The sequence below is a fragment of the Lagenorhynchus albirostris genome, chromosome 4 (assembly GCF_949774975.1).
Source record: "Lagenorhynchus albirostris chromosome 4, mLagAlb1.1, whole genome shotgun sequence".
NCBI classification, from domain to species: Eukaryota; Metazoa; Chordata; class Mammalia; order Artiodactyla; family Delphinidae; genus Lagenorhynchus; species Lagenorhynchus albirostris.
The window spans coordinates 111,674,830-111,695,824 of NC_083098.1; the positions used below are offsets into that span (position 1 = coordinate 111,674,830).

At 40.8% G+C, this 20,995-nt stretch overlaps 1 protein-coding gene across 2 annotated transcripts in view; it reads left to right on the plus strand.

The window, feature by feature from the left end:
- STK32B (serine/threonine kinase 32B) overlaps positions 1-20,995 on the plus strand; it is a 344,771-nt gene that overhangs the window by 91,806 nt on the left and 231,970 nt on the right. For both annotated transcript variants that reach the window (XM_060147361.1, XM_060147362.1), the window contains exon 2: positions 2,101-2,156. In XM_060147361.1, coding sequence (XP_060003344.1) covers positions 2,101-2,156 — 56 coding nt within the window. The remainder of the gene's footprint in view (positions 1-2,100; positions 2,157-20,995) is intronic.

A 20,995-nucleotide genomic window follows, 5' to 3' on the forward strand; every position in this document is an offset into this window, starting at 1 on the left:
TTTTTTAATTGATGTACAGTTGATCTACAATGTTGTGTTAGTTTCAGGTGTACAGCAAAGTGATTCAGTTGTATATTCAGTTATATATATATATATATATATTCTTTTTCATATTCTTTTCCATTACGGTTTATCACAGGATGTTGAATATAATTCCCTGGGCTATACAGTAGGACCTTGTTGTTTATCCATCCTATATATACTAGTTTGCATCTGCTCATCCCAAACTCCCAAACCATCCCTCTCCCCCCCGCCTCCCCTTTGGCAACCACCAGCCTGTATATATGTGTGTGTATATATACCTATGTATGTGTATATATATATGTATATATATATATGTATATATATATGTATATATATATACATATATATGTGTTATTTTCCATTATAGGTTATTACAAGATATTGAATATAGTTCCCTGTGCTATACAGTAGGTCCTTGTTGATTATCTGTTTTATATATAGTAGTGTGTATCTGTTAATCCCAAACTCCTAATTTATCCTTCCTGCCTTCCCCTTTCCCCTTTCATAACCATAAGTTTCTTTTCTATGTCTGTGAGTCTGTTTCTGTTTTGTAGATAAGTTTATTTGTATCATTTTGTTAGATTCCACATATAAGTGATATCATATGATAGTTGTCTTTCTTTGTCTGACTTACTTCACTTAGTATGATAATCTCTAGGTTTATCCATGTTGCTGCAAATGGCATTATTTCATTCTTTTTTATGGCTGAGTAGTATGCCATTGTATATATGTACCACATCTCCTTTATCCATTCATCTGTCAATGGACATTTAGGTTGCTTCCATGTCTTGGCTATTGTGAATAGTGCTGCTGTGAACATTGGGGTGCATGTGTCTTTTTGAATTAGAGTTTTCATGTTTTCTGGATATATGCCCAGGAGTGGGATTGGTGGATCATATGGTAGTTCTATTTTTAGTCTTTTAGGGACCCTCCATACTGTTCTCCATAGTTGCTGCATCAATTTACATTCCCATCAATGGTGGAGGAGAATTCCCTTTTCTCCACACCCTCTCCTAAGTTCCATTTTGGACCCATTGAGTTCAAGGTGGCTCCAAAGCCTTCAGGAGTTTCTGTGTGGTAGGATCAATCGGTACCCACAGCCTGGAAAGTCATGGGCCATTAGGTGGTGACTGAAGCCTTTGGAGCCAGTGAGGAGAGGAAGGTTGTAGGATGGAGGCTTGATGGAGTCCAGTAATTAATGGCCAGGAGGACAAAGATGTGTGTGCAAAAGGGTTGATGCATGAAATGGAAAATCAAGAGGGTGCGCTTCCATTGAAGCTATGCAGGTGTTTTGAGAGAGTGGCCAAGTAGAAGGGGCACAGTAAGTTGTCATTGGCTCGAGTGGCATAGCCATACGTTGTTGGCCTGTTGTGCTATGGGGATGGGGTATAAGCCATACTGGAGCAAGGCAGTAGAGATAGCAGGAATGGGGAGCCCCATCAAGAAACATGATGAAAGGGAGGCATGAGACAGGGCAATACCAGGAGGAAGGTGTGGGATCATCATCCTCATCCTGTTGGCTCGTGATATCAGTGCTTAGACAGACACCCAAGCAGGGAAGGACCATGATATGGCATGAAACTTGGGGGTCCAGAGGTTCCATAATGGAGGTGGGATTAACTCCTTGGATACTGAGGCAGGTCAGCTGATGTCTGAGTATGTAAGGTAAGAGTGCTTGATGGACAAGACAGGAACTAGAAGTAGGGAAGGGTCATCCTGGCAAAGGGATTAGCAGGTACAAGAATTTGATAATGCAAGCATCCAGGTTTTTCTCTGTCCTGCCTTCCCTCTGGCCCAAATGATGTCTCTCCTCCTATATACCATATAGGTGTATATGGTTGTGGGTGTCTAGGTATATGGTGAGGTGTTGACTGCCAAATATATGTGCTGGGAGGGGAAATGGAATATGCCGGGAAGTATCCATTCAGTGGTAGAGTGCTGCCATGTCAAACATGATGCAGTAAACCAGGAGCCGTTTGAAATAAATGGGTAGGTGTGCAGGTAAGGACATTTAAGAACCAAAACAAGGTTTGCCAAATCTGACTTACTCCTGTTTTTCTCTTTTTTCTTTTACAGTCAACTTTGACCATTTTCAGATCCTACGGGCCATTGGTAAAGGGAGTTTTGGGAAGGTAAGAATGATGGATTTTAACAAATTTCATCAGTAAAATAGGAAAGTTCCGACCACTGGGCTTATGACTATGTGCCTGTTTGTGTGTTTGTTTCTTTGTTGATTGCTGGGCACTGGGAATTTCCTGTTGGACAGAAAGATTTGAATTTGCTAAATTTGAAATGTGAAAGGAAGTCTGAATAGTTTCCTTTGGATATGCGGTAATTTCATTCTGAAAATTAAATTACAGCAGTCCTGCTTTAGGTGAATTACTATGGTAATTATTTCAGGATTGCTAATGCTATTTCTTCCTTGAGGATGTAAATAAGGAAAGTGGAAAAAAACCCCACAAATTTATGTGATGGCCAGCAGTAGCTCTTTCCTGCCATGGAGGTACTTTAAAAAATTACTGTGGAAAGAAGATTTAACATGAAATCTGCCAGCTGAAATTTCTAAGTGTACAATCTATGTATCGTTGTTGCCTATACAGAGAACACTGTATAGCAGATCTCTAGAGCTGACCCATCTTGCTGGCTGAAGCTTTATGCCCATTAGTTAGTAATTCCCTGTGTCCCCATCCCCTCAAGCCCTGGCAACCGGCCTTTGGTTCTATGAATTTGAATATTTTAGATACCTCCTGGACATGGAATCATGCAGTATTTATCTTTCTGTAACTGGCTCATTTCACTTGGCATACTGTCCTCAAGATTTACACATGTTGAACAAAAGTGGTGAGAATGGGCCTTCTTGTCTTGTTCCTGAACTAAAGGGAAAAGCATTCAGCTTTACACTGTTGAGTATGATGCTAGTTGTAGGCTTGTCATATATGGCCTTTTATTATGTTGAGGTTTCTTCTATACTCATATTGTTGAGAGTTTTTATCATAAGTGGATGTTGAATTTTGTCAAAAGCCTTTTCTGCATCTATGGAGATGATCGTGTGATTTTTATCCTTCATTTTGTTTATGTGGTACATCATGTTGATTGATTTGTGGAGGTTGAATCGTCCTTGCAGCCATGGAATAAATGGCACTTTGAATAGTGTAGATGATCCTTTTAATGTATTGTTGAATTCAGTTTGCTAATATTTTGTTGAGGATTTTTGCTTCTATGTTCATCAGGTACATTGGCCTGTGATTTCCTTTTTTTGTGGTGCCCTTGTTTGGTTTTGGTATCAGGGTAATGCTGACCTTGTAAAATTAGTTTGGAAGTGTTCCCTCCTCCACAGGAAGAGTTTGAGAAATATAGGTATTAAACATTTGGGTGTTTGGTAGAATTCACCAGTGAAGCTGTCTGACCCTGGATTTTGTTTGTTGAGAGTTTTTAATCTCCTTACTAGTAATTATGTTTATTCATAATTTTCTCTTTCTTCATTATTCAGTCTTGGAAGACTGCATGTTTCTAGGAATTTAAACATTTCTTCTAGGTTGTCCAATTTGTTGGCATATAATGGTTCATAGTAGTGTCTTACGATCCTTTGTATTTCTTTGGTATTAGTTGTAATTTTATCGCTTTCATTTCTGATTTTATGTATTTGAGCCCTCTCTCTTTTTTTCATAGTGAGTATAGCTAAAGACTTGTCAATTTTGTTTATCTTTTCAAAGAACCAGCTCTTAGTTTCATTGATCTTTTCAGTCTCTATTTCATTAATTTCTATTCTGACTTTTATTGTTTCCTTCCTTCTGGTAACTTTGGGCTTCATTTATTCTTCTTTTCCTAGTTACTTTAGCTTTATCGTTAGGTTGTTTATTTGAGGTTTTTCTTGTTTCTTGAGGTAGGCCTCTATCACTATAAACTTCCCTTTTTGAGCTGCTTTTGCTGCATTCCACAGATTTTGGTATGTTGTGTTTCCATTTTCATTTGTCTCAAGGTATTTTTTAAAATTTCTCCTTTGATTTCTTCTTTGACCCATTGGTTGTTCAGTGGCATGTTGTTTGTCTCCACGTATTCGTGTTTTTCCAGTTTTCTTCTTGTAAATGATTTCTAGTTTCATACCATTGTAGTCAGAAAAGATACTTGACATGATTTTGATCTTCTTATATTTATTGAGACTACTTTGTAGCCTAACATATGATCTATCTTGGATGATGTTACACGTCCACTTGAGAAGAACATGTATTCTGCTGCCTTTGGATGGAATGTTCAATATGTATGTATTAAGTCCATCTTGTTTAAAGTGTGGTTTAAGGCTGATGTTTCCATGTTGATTTTCTGTCTGGATAATTTTCCATTGTTATAAGTGTTATAAGTTCCCTACCATTATTGTATTGCTGTCAATTTCTCCTTTTAGGTCTGTTAATATTTATTTTATATATTTCGGTGCTCTTATGTTGGGTGCATAAATATTTACAAATGTTATATCTTCTTGCTGGAGATGACTTTATCATTATGTAATGCTCATCTTTGCCTTTTATTAGTCTTTGTTTTAAAGTCTATTTTATCTGATATAAGTATATCTACCCAAGCTCTCTTTTGGTTTCTATTTGCATGACACATTTTTTTCCATCCTTTCACTTTCAGTTTGTGTGTGTCCTTACATCTGAAATGAGTCTGTGGTGGGCAGCATATATATGGGTCTTGGTGTTTATCTGTTCAGCCATTCTGTGTGTTTTGTTTGGAGAATTTAGTCCATTTACATTTATAGTAAGTAGTGATAACTATGTACTTATTGCCATTTTGATAATTGTTTTCTGGCTGTTTTGTAGTTCCTCTATGTTTCTTCTTCTCTTGCATTCTTCCCTTTTGGTTTGATGACATTCTATAGGGTTATGCTTAGATTCCTTTATCACTATCTTTTGTGTATCTACTATAGGCTTTTGCTTTGTGGTTACCATGTGGCTCACATGTAACAGCTTATATATATATACACAGACACATAAATATATATGTAAGTGTATATATAAAATCATCTATTTAAAACTGATAGTTAAGTTTGAATGCATTCTAGAACTCTACATTTTGAACTCCCCTTCACATTTTATGTTTTTGATTTCACATTTTACATTTTTTAAATTTCATGTATCATTTAACTAAATTATTATTTTTATTACTTTTATTTTTTAAACTTCATAATAGCTTTGTAAGTGATCAATACACTACCTTTACTATATATTTACCTTTACCAGTGAGATTTTTACTTTCATATGTTTTCTTGTTACTAATTAGTGCCCTTTCTTTTTAGCTTAAAGAAGTCCCTTTAACATTTATTGCAGGTCTGGGTTAGTGGTGATGAACTCCTTTAGCTTTTGTTTGTCTGGAAAGCTCTTTATCTCTCCTTCAATTCTAGATAGTAACCTTGCTGTGTAGATTATTCTTGGTTGGAAGTTTTTTCCTTTCAGCCCTTTGAAAGTGCTGGCCTTCAAAGTTTCTGCAAAAAAAATCTGCTGATAGTATTATGGGGGTTCCCTTGTTTTTAACAAGTTTTTCTCTTGCTGCCTTTATGATTTAGCTTCAGCTTTTGACATTTTAACTGTAATGTGTCTCGGTGTGGGTCTATTTGGGTTCATTTTGTTTGGAACTCTCTGGGCTTCCTGAATCTGGATGTCTGTTTCCTTTTCCAGATTAGGGAAGTTTTCAGCCATTATTCCCTTAAATAAGTTGTCTGCCTATTTCTCTCTCTTCTCCCTCTGGACCCATATAATGCAAATGTCATTCTGCTTGATGTTGTCTCATAGGTCCCTTAAGCTATCTCCACTTTTTGAATTTTTTTTTTCTTTTTGATGCTTTATTTGAATGAGTTCCAGTGACCTCTATTCCAGACCACTGATTCTTCCTCTGCTTCTTGTAGTCTGCTATTGAACCCCTCTAGTGTATTTTTCAGTTCAGTTATTGTATATTTCATCTTTGTGACTTTTATTTAGTACTTACTTATATTTTCTATCTCTGTTTAAGTTCTCTCTGTGTTCATCTAGTCTTCTCCCAAGTTCAGTGAGCATCTTTATGACTAACATTTTGAACTCTGTTTCAGCTAAATTACTTATCTCCATTTCATTAAGGTTTTTTTTTTTTTTTTTAAAACCTGTGGTTTTATCTTTTCCTTGTGTTTGGAACAAATTCCTTTCTCTCCTCATTTTGCTTGACTCTCTGTGTGTTTCTATGTATTAGGCAAAACAGCTGTCTTTCCCAGTCTTGAAGTAGTGGCCTTGTGAAGGAGATGAACCTTCTTGTTTAACCTTGCCCTAGCTCTTGGTTATATTTTGAACCATTGTGATTGTCATAGCACCCTGATTTATTCTTGGTAATTCCCAGTTGTTGAAGACTTGTGAGTGTTCCAGAGGGTGGGATCTCAGTTAGCCCTTAATTTCAGGCTGATTAGAAACTAAGCGGCAGCTTTTAAGGTATGCAAGTATACACAGTACTGTGAAAATGCAATTGTAAACCTTGCTGGCCTCCGCACCAGGTGATCTACAGGTGTCCCATTAGTGAAGTTGCAAAAATCGGGGCTCCAGGTGAGTGTTTGATTTCATTTCTGGGAGGTACCAGTGAGCTGTAGTGAGGTCAAGGGAGAGCACAAAGGTGATATCCCCTAGACCTTACATAGCCTCTAGACGTATGGAAAACTGGAAGCCTGTCCATCAGGCTGAAGCTTCAAGACAGGTAAATAGGGCTTTTTCACAGGAAGACTGGGGGTGCATCACAGTCAGCTGTCTGTGTAGTAACTGGAGTGTGGTAGCCTGCCAAGAATAGTCTCTCTGATTGTTTCAGACTCATGGGGTCCCAAAACACAATCCCCCCTGGACACCTGAGCCAGGTGTTCAAGAGGCACACTGCATGTGTCAACTGGCTTTGGCAGGGATGCAGAAGTGGCATGAGGATGGGGCACGTACAGTGGGACTAACAAGGTGGAGAGAGAGCACAAAAATGGCACCTGCCAGCTTCTGTCTCCAGGAAGAGTCCCAACAGATTCCTGCCCCTCCTGCAGATGCTTTAAGATTAGTAAATAAATCTCCTTCACCTATGGTCTAGACCTTTTCATACTGTTGCTTTCGTGCTGGGTCCCAGGGCAAGTGAGTCTGTGTGCGAGCCCTTTCAGAGTGCGTTCCCTGTTCCCTACAGCCCTGTGGTTCTTCTGGATGTAAGTCCTGCTGGTTTTCAAAGCCAGGCATTTTGGGAGCTCTTCTTACCAGTGCACGTCCCAAGGGTTGGGATGACAGATGAGAGCACAAACCCCTGGCTCCTCAGGGAGAAGTTTTTTATTTGTGAGACCCCTCCCAATTTCAGGTCACCACACTGAGCGTGGGGTTCAGGCAAGATCACATCACTGCTTCTCCTTCCCATCTTGATGTGGCTCTTTTATCCTTTGTTGTGGAGGAGCTGTTCAGCTAGTTTTCAGATCCTTTTCATAGGGAATTTTTCCATAGGTAGCTGTAAATTTGTTGTGCCCATAGAAGGTGAGTTCAGGATCTTCCTACATCGCCATCTTGAACCGCCTCCTTCCTCAATCTCTGTCTTTACTGATTTTAACAATCTAGTTGTTTTATCCATTTCTGAGATGGTTGTATACAATCTCCAGCTCTGATTGTGGAGTTGCTTCTTCTTCCTTTAATTCTGTCAGGTTTTTTTTTGTTTGTTTGTTTGTTTTTTTGCGGTACACGGGCCTCTCGCGGTTGTGGCCTCTCCCGTTGCGGAGCACAGGTTCCGGACGCGCAGGCTCAGCGGCCATGGCTCACGGGCCCAGCCACTCCGCAGCATGTGGGATCCTCCCGGACTGGGGCACGAACCCGTGTCCCCTGCATCGGCAGGCGGACTCTCAACCACTGCACCACCCGGGAAGCCCTAATTCTGTCAGTTTTGCTTCTTAGGCTTGGAAGATCTGTTGTTAGGTGCATACAGTTTTATGGTTGTTATGGCCTCATGATGAATTGACCTTATTATCATTGTGAAATAAACTTTTCTATCTCTGCTAATAATCTTTTTTGAAGCCTATTTTTTCTGAGATTAATATAGTCATTCCAACCTACATGGCATATATTTTTCCATGTCTTTTCTTTCATTCTATCTGTGTTTTTATATCTGACATAAATCTCTTGAGGATAGCATATAGTTAGGTCTTGCTTCTCTTTAAATCCACCTGGCAATCTCTTTTAGTCCTTTATTTGTTCTTGTTCTCTTTCTCTTTTGTTCTTCTGTTTCTCTTTTCCTGTTTTGCTTTGGATTAATTGAATATTTAGAATCTCCATTTAATTTATCTACTGACTTTATAGCTACACTTCCTTGTGTTATGTTTTAAAATTGTTGCTCTAGGGATTATAATACACATCTTCAGTTTATTTCACAATCTTCTTAGAGTTAATATTTTATACTTCACATAAAATATAAAAACCTGGCAACCATATAGGTCTATTTATCACTCCTGTCAACCATTATACTATAGTTGTCATATGTATTACAGCTTCTTAAATCATGTCTCCAATACAATATTATAGTTTTTTGCTTTAAATGTATAGAAATATATGAATATATAATATATGTGTAAAATATATATCTATTTTAAAGTATGTGTAGTTTTTTGGCTTTTAAACAATTAGGAGGAAAGTAGTTCTTGATATTTACCCCTACCTTTCGTGAAGGTCTGAATTTCCCTCTGGTGTCCTTTCCATTCATCCTGAAGAATTTTCTTTAGTATTTTATGTGGTGCAAGTCTCCTGTCAACGCATTCTCTTAATTTTATTTTCTCTGAAATGTATTTATTTCACCTTCTTTCTTAAAGAATATTTTTACTGGATGCAGGTTATTGGGTTGGCAGTTTTTTCTTCACTGCTTTAAAGATTTTGTACCATTGTCAGCTGACCTCCATGCTTTCTGATGAGACGTCATTAGACTTGAATCATTATTATCTGATAGTAATGTGTCACTTTCGTCTCTCTCCTTTCAAGATTTTCCTTTCATCTTTGACTTTCAGCAATTTGACTATGTTGTGCCTAGGTGGAAATTCTGGATTAAAAGAAAATATTTTCTCTCCCTTTGCTTAGATTTCCTATATTTTCATTTATTTCTGTCATATTGCCCTTTATATCATGCAGCATATTCATAGTCGTAAGAGCTGTTTTCATGTCCTTTATGCTAATTCCAACATCTGGGTCATTTTAAGATTCACCTCCATTGAGGATGGGTTCCATTTTCCTGGTTCTTTATACATTGAATAGTTTTGGGTTGCATCCTGGATATTGCCAATGCTATGTTGTATAGACTTCGGATTGCATTGTATTTCTTTGAAAATATAGTTTTAATGAGCAATTAACTTGGTTGGATTTACACTGCATACTCTGCCTCTTGGACAGGCGCACGAAGTGTAGTCTTTTCTTCTTCACTGTATTGCTTATAGTCTGCCCCTTATAGCCCTTAGGGGTCAGCCAGAGATTTGGGCAGAGTTTATGTGCCACGTTTGAGATTCCCCCTCTCTGGATTTTTCAGAGAGAGGAGTTGTGGCCCAGAGAATTTAGGAAGTTTGCCTCTAGTCTCTATGGATAGTAGCTGAACTTCAACAACAACAAAAGATTTTAAAATTCTGTTAAATCTTTACTTTCTGTTGTCCCTTATGTCGAGGATTTCATGGATGAAGGAACATGGAAGCGACTTTTTAAGTCCACAACACAATCGGCACCACATAGACGCATATCACTTTTACCCTCATGTCAGTGATGATTTTGGTCCTGAGCTCCTTGCACCCCTTCCTGTCATACTACCAAATCTGTTAGCATGTGCCCTCATGAATCATTAATGGATTATATCCTGTCACCATCCTTAAAAGTTTTGTTTTCCTTTTCTGCCTACATCTGTGCTGCTGTTTGCCTACTGGCTTGGCTCTCAGAACCTGTATTCCAGAGCATAAATGTATTAAAGCTATGGTTATAGTGGATGTTCTGAAAAACATGCAAGCTTTATAGAGCATCTAGTTTTAAGTCCCTCTTTAGCTTGTAGCAATTTCTTGATGACACCCAAATTCATGTAAAATGTACACAAACATCCAATATTCAGGATGAGGTTACTTTACTTCAAGGCAATCGAACGTAGCTTTGTTGTGGTCAAAATTCCAAATAATCGCTGCCCTTCATGGTAACTGTAGATGAGTCTATGTGACTATTATGAGACTCAAGGTGGAACTGGGCTTGACTAAGATGAAGAAAACCACCCTCCTAATATTGAAGGGATATTTTGGCTTTGCTATCTGCCTTTGGCAGGTTTTGATATCTGACATTTATTAAGAGTTTTCAAGAAAGACATTTCATTGTTAAAGTATGACAGTAGCCTTGGTTATCAGGAAAAAGCACATGTGAATTCCCAGAAATCCCATTTTACTTTCATTCTGGAGGAAGTTGTGCTTCCCCAGTGTAGCACCAAAGTAAACAGCTGCAGGCAATCCATTGATTTTAGCAGGAATTCACTGAAAATTTTTATAACCCATTTATGACTGAATTTTAGGACAGTTGAGGCACAGCAGATTCTTTTCTACATATCTCAGTGGAGACACTTTAGATTTGGGAAGCAGACTGACTGATATGTACTAGTTGTGGCTACCTGGGAAAGTGAATTAGCCACCCTGAAGCTTAGTTTTACTCATCTGTAAAAAGGAAAGGGAATGGAGAATCATAGTAGACTGTAGTAGCTGTTGTTTTTGACTGTTCAGCATGCTTTTTGGTCCCCTTTCTTATCACAGTAACATCTCTTTCCTTTGGAAAACACCTCCCCCACCCCATGTGTACTGTCAATTATTATGGTTCCTCACTCACCTTCTGAGATGGGCATGTGACCTGGCTGGGCCAACCACTTGGGCCATATTCAGCTAGACTGGTGCTTGGTCCAAGGAGTGGCTGTGTGACCCAAGCCCAGCCATTCATAATCCTTCCATGGAGTCAGAGGTGAAAGGCTTGTTCTCATCCTCTCATTGATGATGTTCTGTAAGAAAACAGGTCTGCATGAGTTGGTGACCATCTTTCTCAGCAACTGGTGAAGGTGAAAGTCTCTCTGCAAAAGGAAAGAATGAGGCCCAAAGTGAAGAAACAAACAGATGTAAGAGGCAGGTGGAGAGATGGACTCCTGTTGAGTAGGGTCAGGACTGGGGCGAGCGAGCAAGGCACGAGGAGTGAAAATTTAAGGAGACATTGCTCCCAGGGTCCTCCAAATGCAGGTTGACATTGCTTCCTAACATTTTGCCCCCTCACTTGCTGGACCCCAGTCCTGGCCCTGCTGGGCACTGTCTGAGCTTGAGTTCCTCCAGGAGCTGAAACTGAGACAGAGAATTGAGTGCAAGCAGTTTTTTGCGGTGGAGGTGATCCCAGGAAACACCTGAAAGAGAAGGGGAGTGAGACCCAGAAGGCAAGGCAGCCAAGGATGGGCATTTGGTGAAAGCACTCACCACTGAGGCCCTTGGACTCACCTCCATTCTGGAACTCAATGCCGAGGGTGCCTTGAGGCAGCTGAAGGTCAGAGAAGCTGATGTTTTTATGCACAGTTCCCTGTTCATCATTGATGGAGGGCTGCTTTAAGCAGCATTACCTCTCCTGCACTTTTTGGCTTATCCCATCCAGGGCAGAAGAAGGTCCCCAGCAGAGAGTCACAGGTGTCCACAGTAAGCATCCTGAGGTGTGTGGAGGTGCAGGAGAGGGAACATGGGCAGGTACCATCAGTGCCTCCGCCTTTGTGCTCTTCCAGTCCTGTGAGCCTTATCCAGTGTCCTTACCAGCTACAGGAGCTGGCATCCTGTTTTGATTATGCAAGATCACGTTGGGTTCCCAGTATTTGCAACGTGGAGTAGAGTCCTGACCAATCGGAAACTCACAGTCATTGTCCTAGGAACTGGACCCCTCTTACCATCCTTGTTGCCCTAAAAGCCCAGTATGCTGGGCATTATTATCCCCATTTACATATGATGAGTTGGAAGCCTGGAGAGGACCCCACTGTCACACACAGCCTGTTTTGTTTCCACATGTTCCTCCCAAATACAGAAGTTAGGTTGAAACTATAGCTTTAGTCACATGTGTATCAGCAGGAGACCATGGGGGTCAGGGGGATAGTGTCCATCAGTGTCCAAAAACACTGGACATTTGGTTTGGGAAGTAACATAACATAGAGGAAAGATCGTGGGCTTTCTAGATGGGGAGGCCTAGGCTCAGATTCTGGTCCCACTGTTTCTAGCCATGTGAACTTGGACCAGTCATAAAGCTTCTTCAAACCTATGTTTCCTCTTCTGAAAAGCAAGAATGCCCATTTCTATCCTTATTATGTTCACATTTTCCTTAAAATCCTTGAGCATGCAGAACATATTAATAATAGCTCTTTTAAATTTTGTTTAAAATTGTTTAAATAATTTGATCACTAATGCTTATTTACTAATTTCATCACTGGCGCCATTCCTGGGTTTGTTTGTCTTTATTAGATTTCCTCCTGCTTATGAGTCATATTTTCCTGCTTCTTTGCACGTCTAGTAATTTTTTTGGACACTGGACATTGCAATTTTACTTTATTTATTTATATGTTTTTATTGATTTACAATGTTAAGTTAGTTTCAGGTGTACAAAATAGTGATTTGATATGTTCATAGATTATACTACATTTAAAGTTATTATAAAGTATTGGTTATATTCCCTGTGCCATACATTATATCCTTGTATCTATTTTATACCTAGTAGTTTGTACCTCTTAATTCCCTTCCCATCTCTTTCCCTTCCCCCCACCCCTCTTTCCTCTGGTAACCACTCAAATAGAACCTAGAGAAATGAGATCTACAATATATGAAATGAAGTATTCATTGGTTGGGATTAACAGCAGATTAGGCAGTGCAGAAGAAAAGGTTAACGAACTTGAAGATATAGCAATAGAAACTATACATGATGAAACATAGAGGAAAAAAAATTAACAGATCCTCAGTGACTTATGGAACAAAATGCAATAGTTTAACATATGTGTAATTGGAGTCCCAGAAGGAGGGATGGGCATATAAAATATATTTGCAGAAATTGTGGCTGAATTTTTTTTAATTGATGAAAATGATAAAATCAAATCCAAGAAGTTCAACTGACTCCAAGCAAGAGAAACACAAGGAAAACATCATCAATGATCATCATAATCAATTAATAAATAGTTTAAAACCATTAATAGAAAATCTTAAAATCAACCAGAGAACAAAAGGACACATTGTGTTAGGAAATGGAAACTATGTAAGCCCAAAGACAATGGAGCGATATCCTTCTAGTGATAAAAGAGAACAAAAATACCTTTGTACAATGAAGGCAAATAAAGACTTATAAAGAATGCCCTGAGTGATCTTACTGGGAAAATAAGGGGCAGAGACCATGCAGCCTCCAACATCAGACCTGACATATGGTTGGCATTTTTAAAATGCCTTTCCTGTCTTCTTGGCCCTGGGTGATGTGGTGGGTTCTGGAAAGTTTTAGGTAACCACCTGAAGGGGTGCGTCAGGGGAAGACCTGGCTCTCTTAGCTTCCTCTTTCCATCTGTCACAGCACATCTTGCCAAGGGATGGTCTTCAGCTTGCTCAGCTGCCTCTGCCATCAGAGGGTGAGATCCCTGAAAGCTTGGGATTGGTCATATTCACCTGCCCAGTCCCATCAGCACCTGGCTTAGTGCTCAGCAGGTGGTAAAGGCTCAATAAATGCTACCTAGAGAATGGATGAGGGGGAGAGAGAAAGAAGAGGGAAAGCCCTGGTCTACGTAGCAGCCAGTGATGTGATAAAGCATGGATTGGATCACATGCTTGCTGCTTTCAGAATGAATGCCAACCTCTTCTGCCGGCCCCCAAGGCCCAGCAATCTGACTTGTGCCTAGTTTGCTGACACCTCTCTCTACCCCCTCCATCTTCCTACTCATTCCGCTCAGCCCATCTTCTCATCTCTCGAACATGCTGAACTTATTTCTGACTCAGAACCTTTACACCTTCTGTGCCCTCAGCCTTGATCACTTTCCCCCAGAACTCTGCAAGGATCACTCATACCATACAGAATTCTGCTCAAATGTCCCCTCAGTGGGGGCCCTCTCTGAATATCCACCCCACTTGACTCCACCCCAAGCATTTCATATCCATGTACCCTTTCTGGTCCCCTTTTCTTCAGTGCACCCGTCATTACCTGTAATTCCACTGCATGCTTATTAATTTGTCCTCTTAGTTGTTGGTCTCATGCACCAGAACATAAGCTCTCTCTGAGGGCAGCAATGTTCCCTCACTGTCCACAGTTGTATCTCCAGTACCTACTAAGCAAATATATATGTATAAAGTATAATACATATACACACATATGTATATTTACACATACATATATGTCTAATGCACATACATATACACACTCACTAATCAGCATATAGGTATACGTATACACACATTAAGCAGTGTATATATATATATGAGCACACATATGAATATGCATATATACACACCTAGTAAGCTATATACATAGACACATGCATATATATACACACACATATCTACATGCATGTATATACACATACATATAGTATTTATAAACACATGTAAATGTATATGCATATAAGCAGTAAATATACATATATACATATATATATACACCCACTAAACAGTTTATATATAGGCAGATATACATATACCTACCATATATTATATAGATACATATACACACTCATATATGTATACATATATATGTAAGCCCACAAAGCAGTATATATGTATATCTACACACATATATATGCATGTATATACATACAAATACATGCACATATACATATCCACTAAGCAGTATGTATATTTATATTCATATATAATATATACTTACATATACATGTGCATATGATACATATGACATATATGCTCTATATAATTAACTGAATGAATACATGTTATGTAAATGAATGAAAAACTTGACAATTAACCAATCAACTGCTAAGAGTTAGTTGACTGGTTTATACTGACTGGGGTTAGAATCCTGAGGAGAATTTCTCTATCTCCCCTGCTGCAAACTCTAATTTTTCACAAATGCCCCTTCAATTTCCACCTCTCTCCTGACTCACTCTCCACCTCCCACAGGTTGCTCTTGACCCCTTCGTTCGTTGAGCCATTGGACATTTTGCTCCTGCACCAGCAGAGAGAGTCCAGACTGGAGTGTCCTGCTCTGAGTCAACTTTGAAGTCAACAGGGCTTAATTATTTTCAAGGGAAGGAGGAAGATACCTTTGGGAGAACTTTCTGAGAAGTTTGCTTCCAAAGTGTGTTTCTTGGATTAGCAAATGGGCCCCGTGCTTAGAGAGTCATAGGGTTGAAGCAAAATAAACAGAGAGTTAATTAAAATTCATGGAATAGCCAGAGGCAGTCTGCACATAAAACAGCAAAAAGTGGCACAGATTTATATGATAATAGCTCTTTATGTCCCTCAAAGGAAGAGTCTGGGTAAAATTCAGCAAGAGTTGCACAGCTGATAATTCCAGACTCCACACTCTTATTATGCAATGATGATCATTTCTACATGCAAGCATATTATTAGCTGTCTCATTCCACATTCCAGATTTTCACATCTGCATGTGAATTCATAGTGTGAAAAAAAATTTTTGATTAATAGCGGACTAACCAATTTAGTGCCCAGACTGCAACAAATCCATTTTGGAATTAAGTGGAGATTCGATTTTATATATATGTTTATAAGTTTGAATGTTCAGAAACATTTGACTTAGTGTTTTTTTCCTTTAAAAATGTAGTCTTTGGAAATCTTGTTCATCTTTTAAGATAAGGGTAGCATGGTGGAAAGCATAGCAGGATTTTGAGTCAGACAGTAAACGTTTATGCCAACTGTTCTGTCCCAGCATTAGTCTAGGTACTTGTGATGGTGTGGCAAACAAGATGGACGAGGTCCCTGATGCCATAGAGCTGACAGTTTAGTAAAGGAGACAAATACACAAACAATATCCAACCGCGATTTCAATAATGAGAGTTGCTCTGCAGAAAATGCATAGTGCAATGGCCTGGGAGGGTAGGCCTGCTTTCCTTGGAGGAGAGGGCAACAGAGAAGGCTTTGCTGAGAAGGAGACATTTAAGCCAAGGCCTAACTGCTAAGAAGGAAACAGACCATGTGGAGATCCAGGGGGTAGAGCATCACATACAAAAGGGGCAGCAGATGCAAAGGTCCTGTGGCAGGGACAGACTTAGTAATGGGGCCATGGCAGCAAATGTGTGTAAGATGCCCAGCCAACATTGTGTCTGCTACAAGCAGGGACTTGGAATATATGTTTGCTCTTTTCAGGACAATGCAAGAGTTAATCAGTTTATAGCAAAATGGTTAGAGAGCTTTGCCTCCAAGTCTGACAGAGCTGAGTTGGAATTCTGGTCAACCAGATGACTCTGGGCAAGTTACCTAACTTCTCTGTGTTTCCAAAGTGAGCTGTTATTCTTATGTAAGAATCATTTTTAGAATTCTTAAACATGATACTTTTACTAGAAGCTTTTACTGTTCATGCAGACATCTTTTATAAGCGGTGGAATCCATTTATTTTTAATGAATATTTATTCCTTTCATATTAATTAGTCCATGTTTGGCTTGAAGCATAGGTTGGAGGAATTTGCTGGCTCCCAGGGATCACTTTATTAAGAACTAAATATCACAGGAAATGCAAGCTCATTCGCGAATGGCTTTCAAGCATAGGCCAGAGCAAATGATCCATTACTGACCAATTTAACAGACGTCATTGCTCGTTTGCATTTCGCATTTGGCAACAATGACGTCTCATTTCATATTCTGGATGAGCCTTCCCAGGCCTTTTTACATCTGTAAAGTGGTCTCAACCTTGCTTCACCCTAAAAGATACATTTCCAACACTAAGGGTGTCAGAAAGCACCAACGTTGGTCCTGGACCCTTGCCCCCATGACTACTTTTTGGTGTTTCCTGACAAAGTGATGTCCCTTATGACTCCAGAGGGAAACTGTGTGCGTAAGCAGTGGCATTATTTATAAAACACACGATCACCTCTTGGAATTACTTCCAAACTCTCCTCCACCCTGTTGCCAGAAAGAACTCCCCTCCCCCTCAAAACCCACATTTTCCATGTTGTTTGTTTGTATGTTCTTTCCTTTATTCATTCATTTGCAATTGTATACCTAGGATCCACTTTTTAAACCCTTCTGTATCTCCCCAGTGCCCTCAGGATAAAAGCCAACTGTATTGTTCTGCTGGTGCTGATGTGACAAAATCCCACAGGCTGGGGGCCTTAAACCACAGGAGTGATTGTCTCACAGTTCTGGAGGCCAGAGGACACCAACCCAATTGGGTTGCCCTCATGACCCCATTTTAACTCAGTTACCTCTTTAAAAGTCCTATCGCCGGGGCTTCCCTGGTGGCGCAGTGGTTGAGAGTCCGCCTGCCGATGCAGGGGACACGGGTTCGTGCCCCGGTCCAGGAGGATCCCACATGCCGCGGAGCGGCTGGGCCCATAAGCCATGGCCGCTGAGCCTGCATGTCCAGAGACTGTGCTCCGCAACAGGAGAGGCCACAACAGTGAGAGGTCCACGTACCGCAAAAAAAAAAAAAAAAAAAAGTCCTATCGACAAATGTATCACATTCTGAGGTACTGGGGGTCAGGGCTTCAACATACAGATTTGGGGAAACACATTCAACCTGCATCACTGACCTTTAAACATGTCATTCAAAGCCATCTGTCACCTGCTCCTCACTCACCTTTGTCACCTCATCTTTTGCCATGATCTCCATGATGTCTGTCATGCACTGTCTCAGGGTGAACACCAGGGAGTATCACCTGATACAGGTCAGAACTCACAGATGAAGTGTCCGTGGGACAGGCGCACTGTTTCTTAGCATCTTAAGGAGAGACTGGCTTGGCTTAGAGCGTAGCTGTGGGGCATAGAGCTGACAGTTTAGTAAGGGAGACACCTTACTGTGCCCCAATCAAGGCGTGTCTCCCCATGCTGCTGTCTCTTTTTATGCTGACTGGGGACAGACAGTTTAGAATCAAGTACCAAGCAGTTTTAGCTTCCTGTGCTTCCAAATGCCCAGCACTGGTGGCCTTAGTGACTCCTTGGGTCCATGAGAAGTTGAAATCAGGTGCTGACTTCTGATCCTGGCTAGCTCATTGCCACATGTATTAGTCAATGTTCTCCAGGGAAACAGAACTAAAAAGAGGTGTGTGGATATAGATATAGATAGATTTATTTAAGTAATTGGCTCACATGATGATGGAGGCTGGCAAGTCTAAAAATCTGCAGGATAGGCTATCAGGCTAGAGACCCAGGAAGTTGCTGATGTTGCTGTAAAAGGCCAAAGGTCATCTGCTGCAGAATTCCCTCTTTCTTGGGGGAGATCAGTCTTTTGTTCTATTCAGACCTTCAGCTGATTGGATGAGGCCCACCCACATGGAGAGCAATCTGCTTACTCAAAGTCCACCTTTTAAAATTCATCACTAATTTTATTTAAAAGCACCTTCACGGAAACATACAGAATCATGTCTGACCACATGTCTGGGCACCATAGCCCAGCCAAGCTGGCACATAAAATCAACCATCACACCAAATAATTGTGAAATTGTTCCTGAGCTCCTTCTTGGGCCACTTCTGCACATCTCTACAATGTTCTCTGGTCTTACCTTCAGTACATGTATGAATGAGGATCATAATCACAATAATAAGCAATAATTTAGTAAGTGCTTACCATGTAACCCTCACAACCACCCACTAAGATAAGTACACTGCTACCCCCATTTTACAGATGGGGAAGTTGAGAACGCTACTAACACATGCTGAAGTGCACCATGCATGTTCCATCTCTGTGTACTTAGAGAGGGGCTGTGCACTCTCCTGGTAATGCACTTCCTTCCCCCTCTTCCTACACCTCCATCCTCATGAAGCCAACCCTTGATGACTGAGAAACAGTTCAAATGCAGCCTCTTCCAGAATGTCTTTCCCTAATCCCATATCCTGGTTAGGATCCCTCTTCTCAGGTCCCTTAGTCCCATGTGCTCACCTATCCTATAGCACTGTTCTTTCCTAAGTAGTAATTATCCATTTCTCCAGCCAGCCAGCCACAGATGTCAACTAGATGTTCCAGGCACTGTTCTAGTCACTGAGGAGGGAGCAGTGAATAAAAGGAAAATCCCTATCACTATGGGGTTTACACCACAGTGGGCGAGACAGACAAAGGGAAAACAAACAAACCAAGAAGCATGTGCTGTTATGGAACTTGGCCAGGGTGATGGAGGAAACAGGGAGGGAGAATGGGGACTGAGGAGGGATTAGCTCATTCACACATGGAGGACAGGGATGGCTTATAGGATAAGGTGATTCATGGGTAGAGCCTGAAGGAGGTGAGGACCCAAGACTGGACACCTGGGGAAGAGCATGGCAGACACAGGAATGGCACAGGGGCCATGGTGGGAAGTGAGCAGGGAGGAGAGTAACAGATGGAATTAGAGGGGACTTGGGGCCACGCCATGCAGGGCCCAGTGACCTGAAGTGAGCGACTTTGTCTTTCACTCTTGAGTATTGTTTGTTTATCCCATTGAACCTTGAGTTCCTAGAGCAGTGTCATATCTTCATGGCTAGCATAATGCCCGGACCATGACAGGCATTTCACACATGTTTATTGAGTGAAATATTCATCCAAATGAGTATTTTTCTTGAAGCTAACTTTTGATCACTCTAGTGAGGCCACCATTGGTCACAGCCCACATGGACTTTCTGTGCCAGAAACATCATCGTATAGTTTGTGTATCAGATGGAGATGTTCTCAGGAGTGAGAAACAGAAAATCTGCCTTATAGTGGCTTAAACAAAGAGGGTTTATTTTCTCACATAACAAGAAGTCTGAAGGTAGGTGGCGCTATGATAACAGGTTCAGTAACTCTGAGTCCTTCGTAGCTTCATGGTCACAAGGGGCTGCTGCAGCTCCAGACATTACATATGTGCTCAAGGTAGAAAGGAGAAGATTAGTGGCCAAGGGGAGAAAAGTGGAACCATCTGTAGCTATTCCCTTTTATTCAGAAAGCAAGACTTTTCTTAGAGGCCAATAGCAGACTAATATTTCATTGGCAAGAACTATGGCTACTTCTGGCTGCAAATGAGTATTTAATGGATCATACTGCCTCCTTGAAGAAAATTGTCCTATTCAAAAGGAAGAAGAGGGAGGATGCATTTGGGTAGTTAACAATCATTGTCTGCCAAAGACAGTCTTCTTGTCAGATAAGGATATTTGAACAGCAGTACCTAGCATGATCACTCTTTTTTAGTGACCTTATTTAATCTTAATTTTTTTTTTTTTTTGCTTTTCCCTAAATTGGTTGTTTCCCAGAATCTTGCTCCTGTGAGCATAACCAGTGTCCGTTAATGTCGCCCTATAGCTGTGCATCAGTCAACAGCATCTGCTAAGTGTCCTCAAGCTGGGGGTGGGGTGGGCAGCACAGAGAAGGTCAACTGAGGTGAGAAAGGGCATCCAGGCTGGTCCGTGGAAGGGCAGAGCCAGCCTTTGCACCAGCACAGCTCTGGGTTACCAGCACAGCTCTGGCTTCTCTGATTCTGGGTGACCTGTCCCCCCAGAGCTTGGCTTGCCTGAGCTGAAAAGTGAGGGTTACAGTCCTGACCATCAGGGTCACTGAAGATGCAGGCAGACAAGGACTTTCCTGAAGAATCCAGCGAAGTGATTCTCAGCTAGCCTGCTTATCAGACTCCCCCCAGGGAGTTTTTACAAAATACAACATCCCAGGACCCTCGCAGACCTCTGGGGGTGCCACAGAACCGAGGCCATCAGTGCTTTGAAGGTAAGATCCGGCTGAGGACCACCAGGTGCTGGTGTGATGGAGGTTCTCAGCACGCATCCCTACCCCTTCTCTGCTGAATTGGGGTCAGTTCCCAAATTCCTGATGCACAGTGTGCTTGACACGTGCCA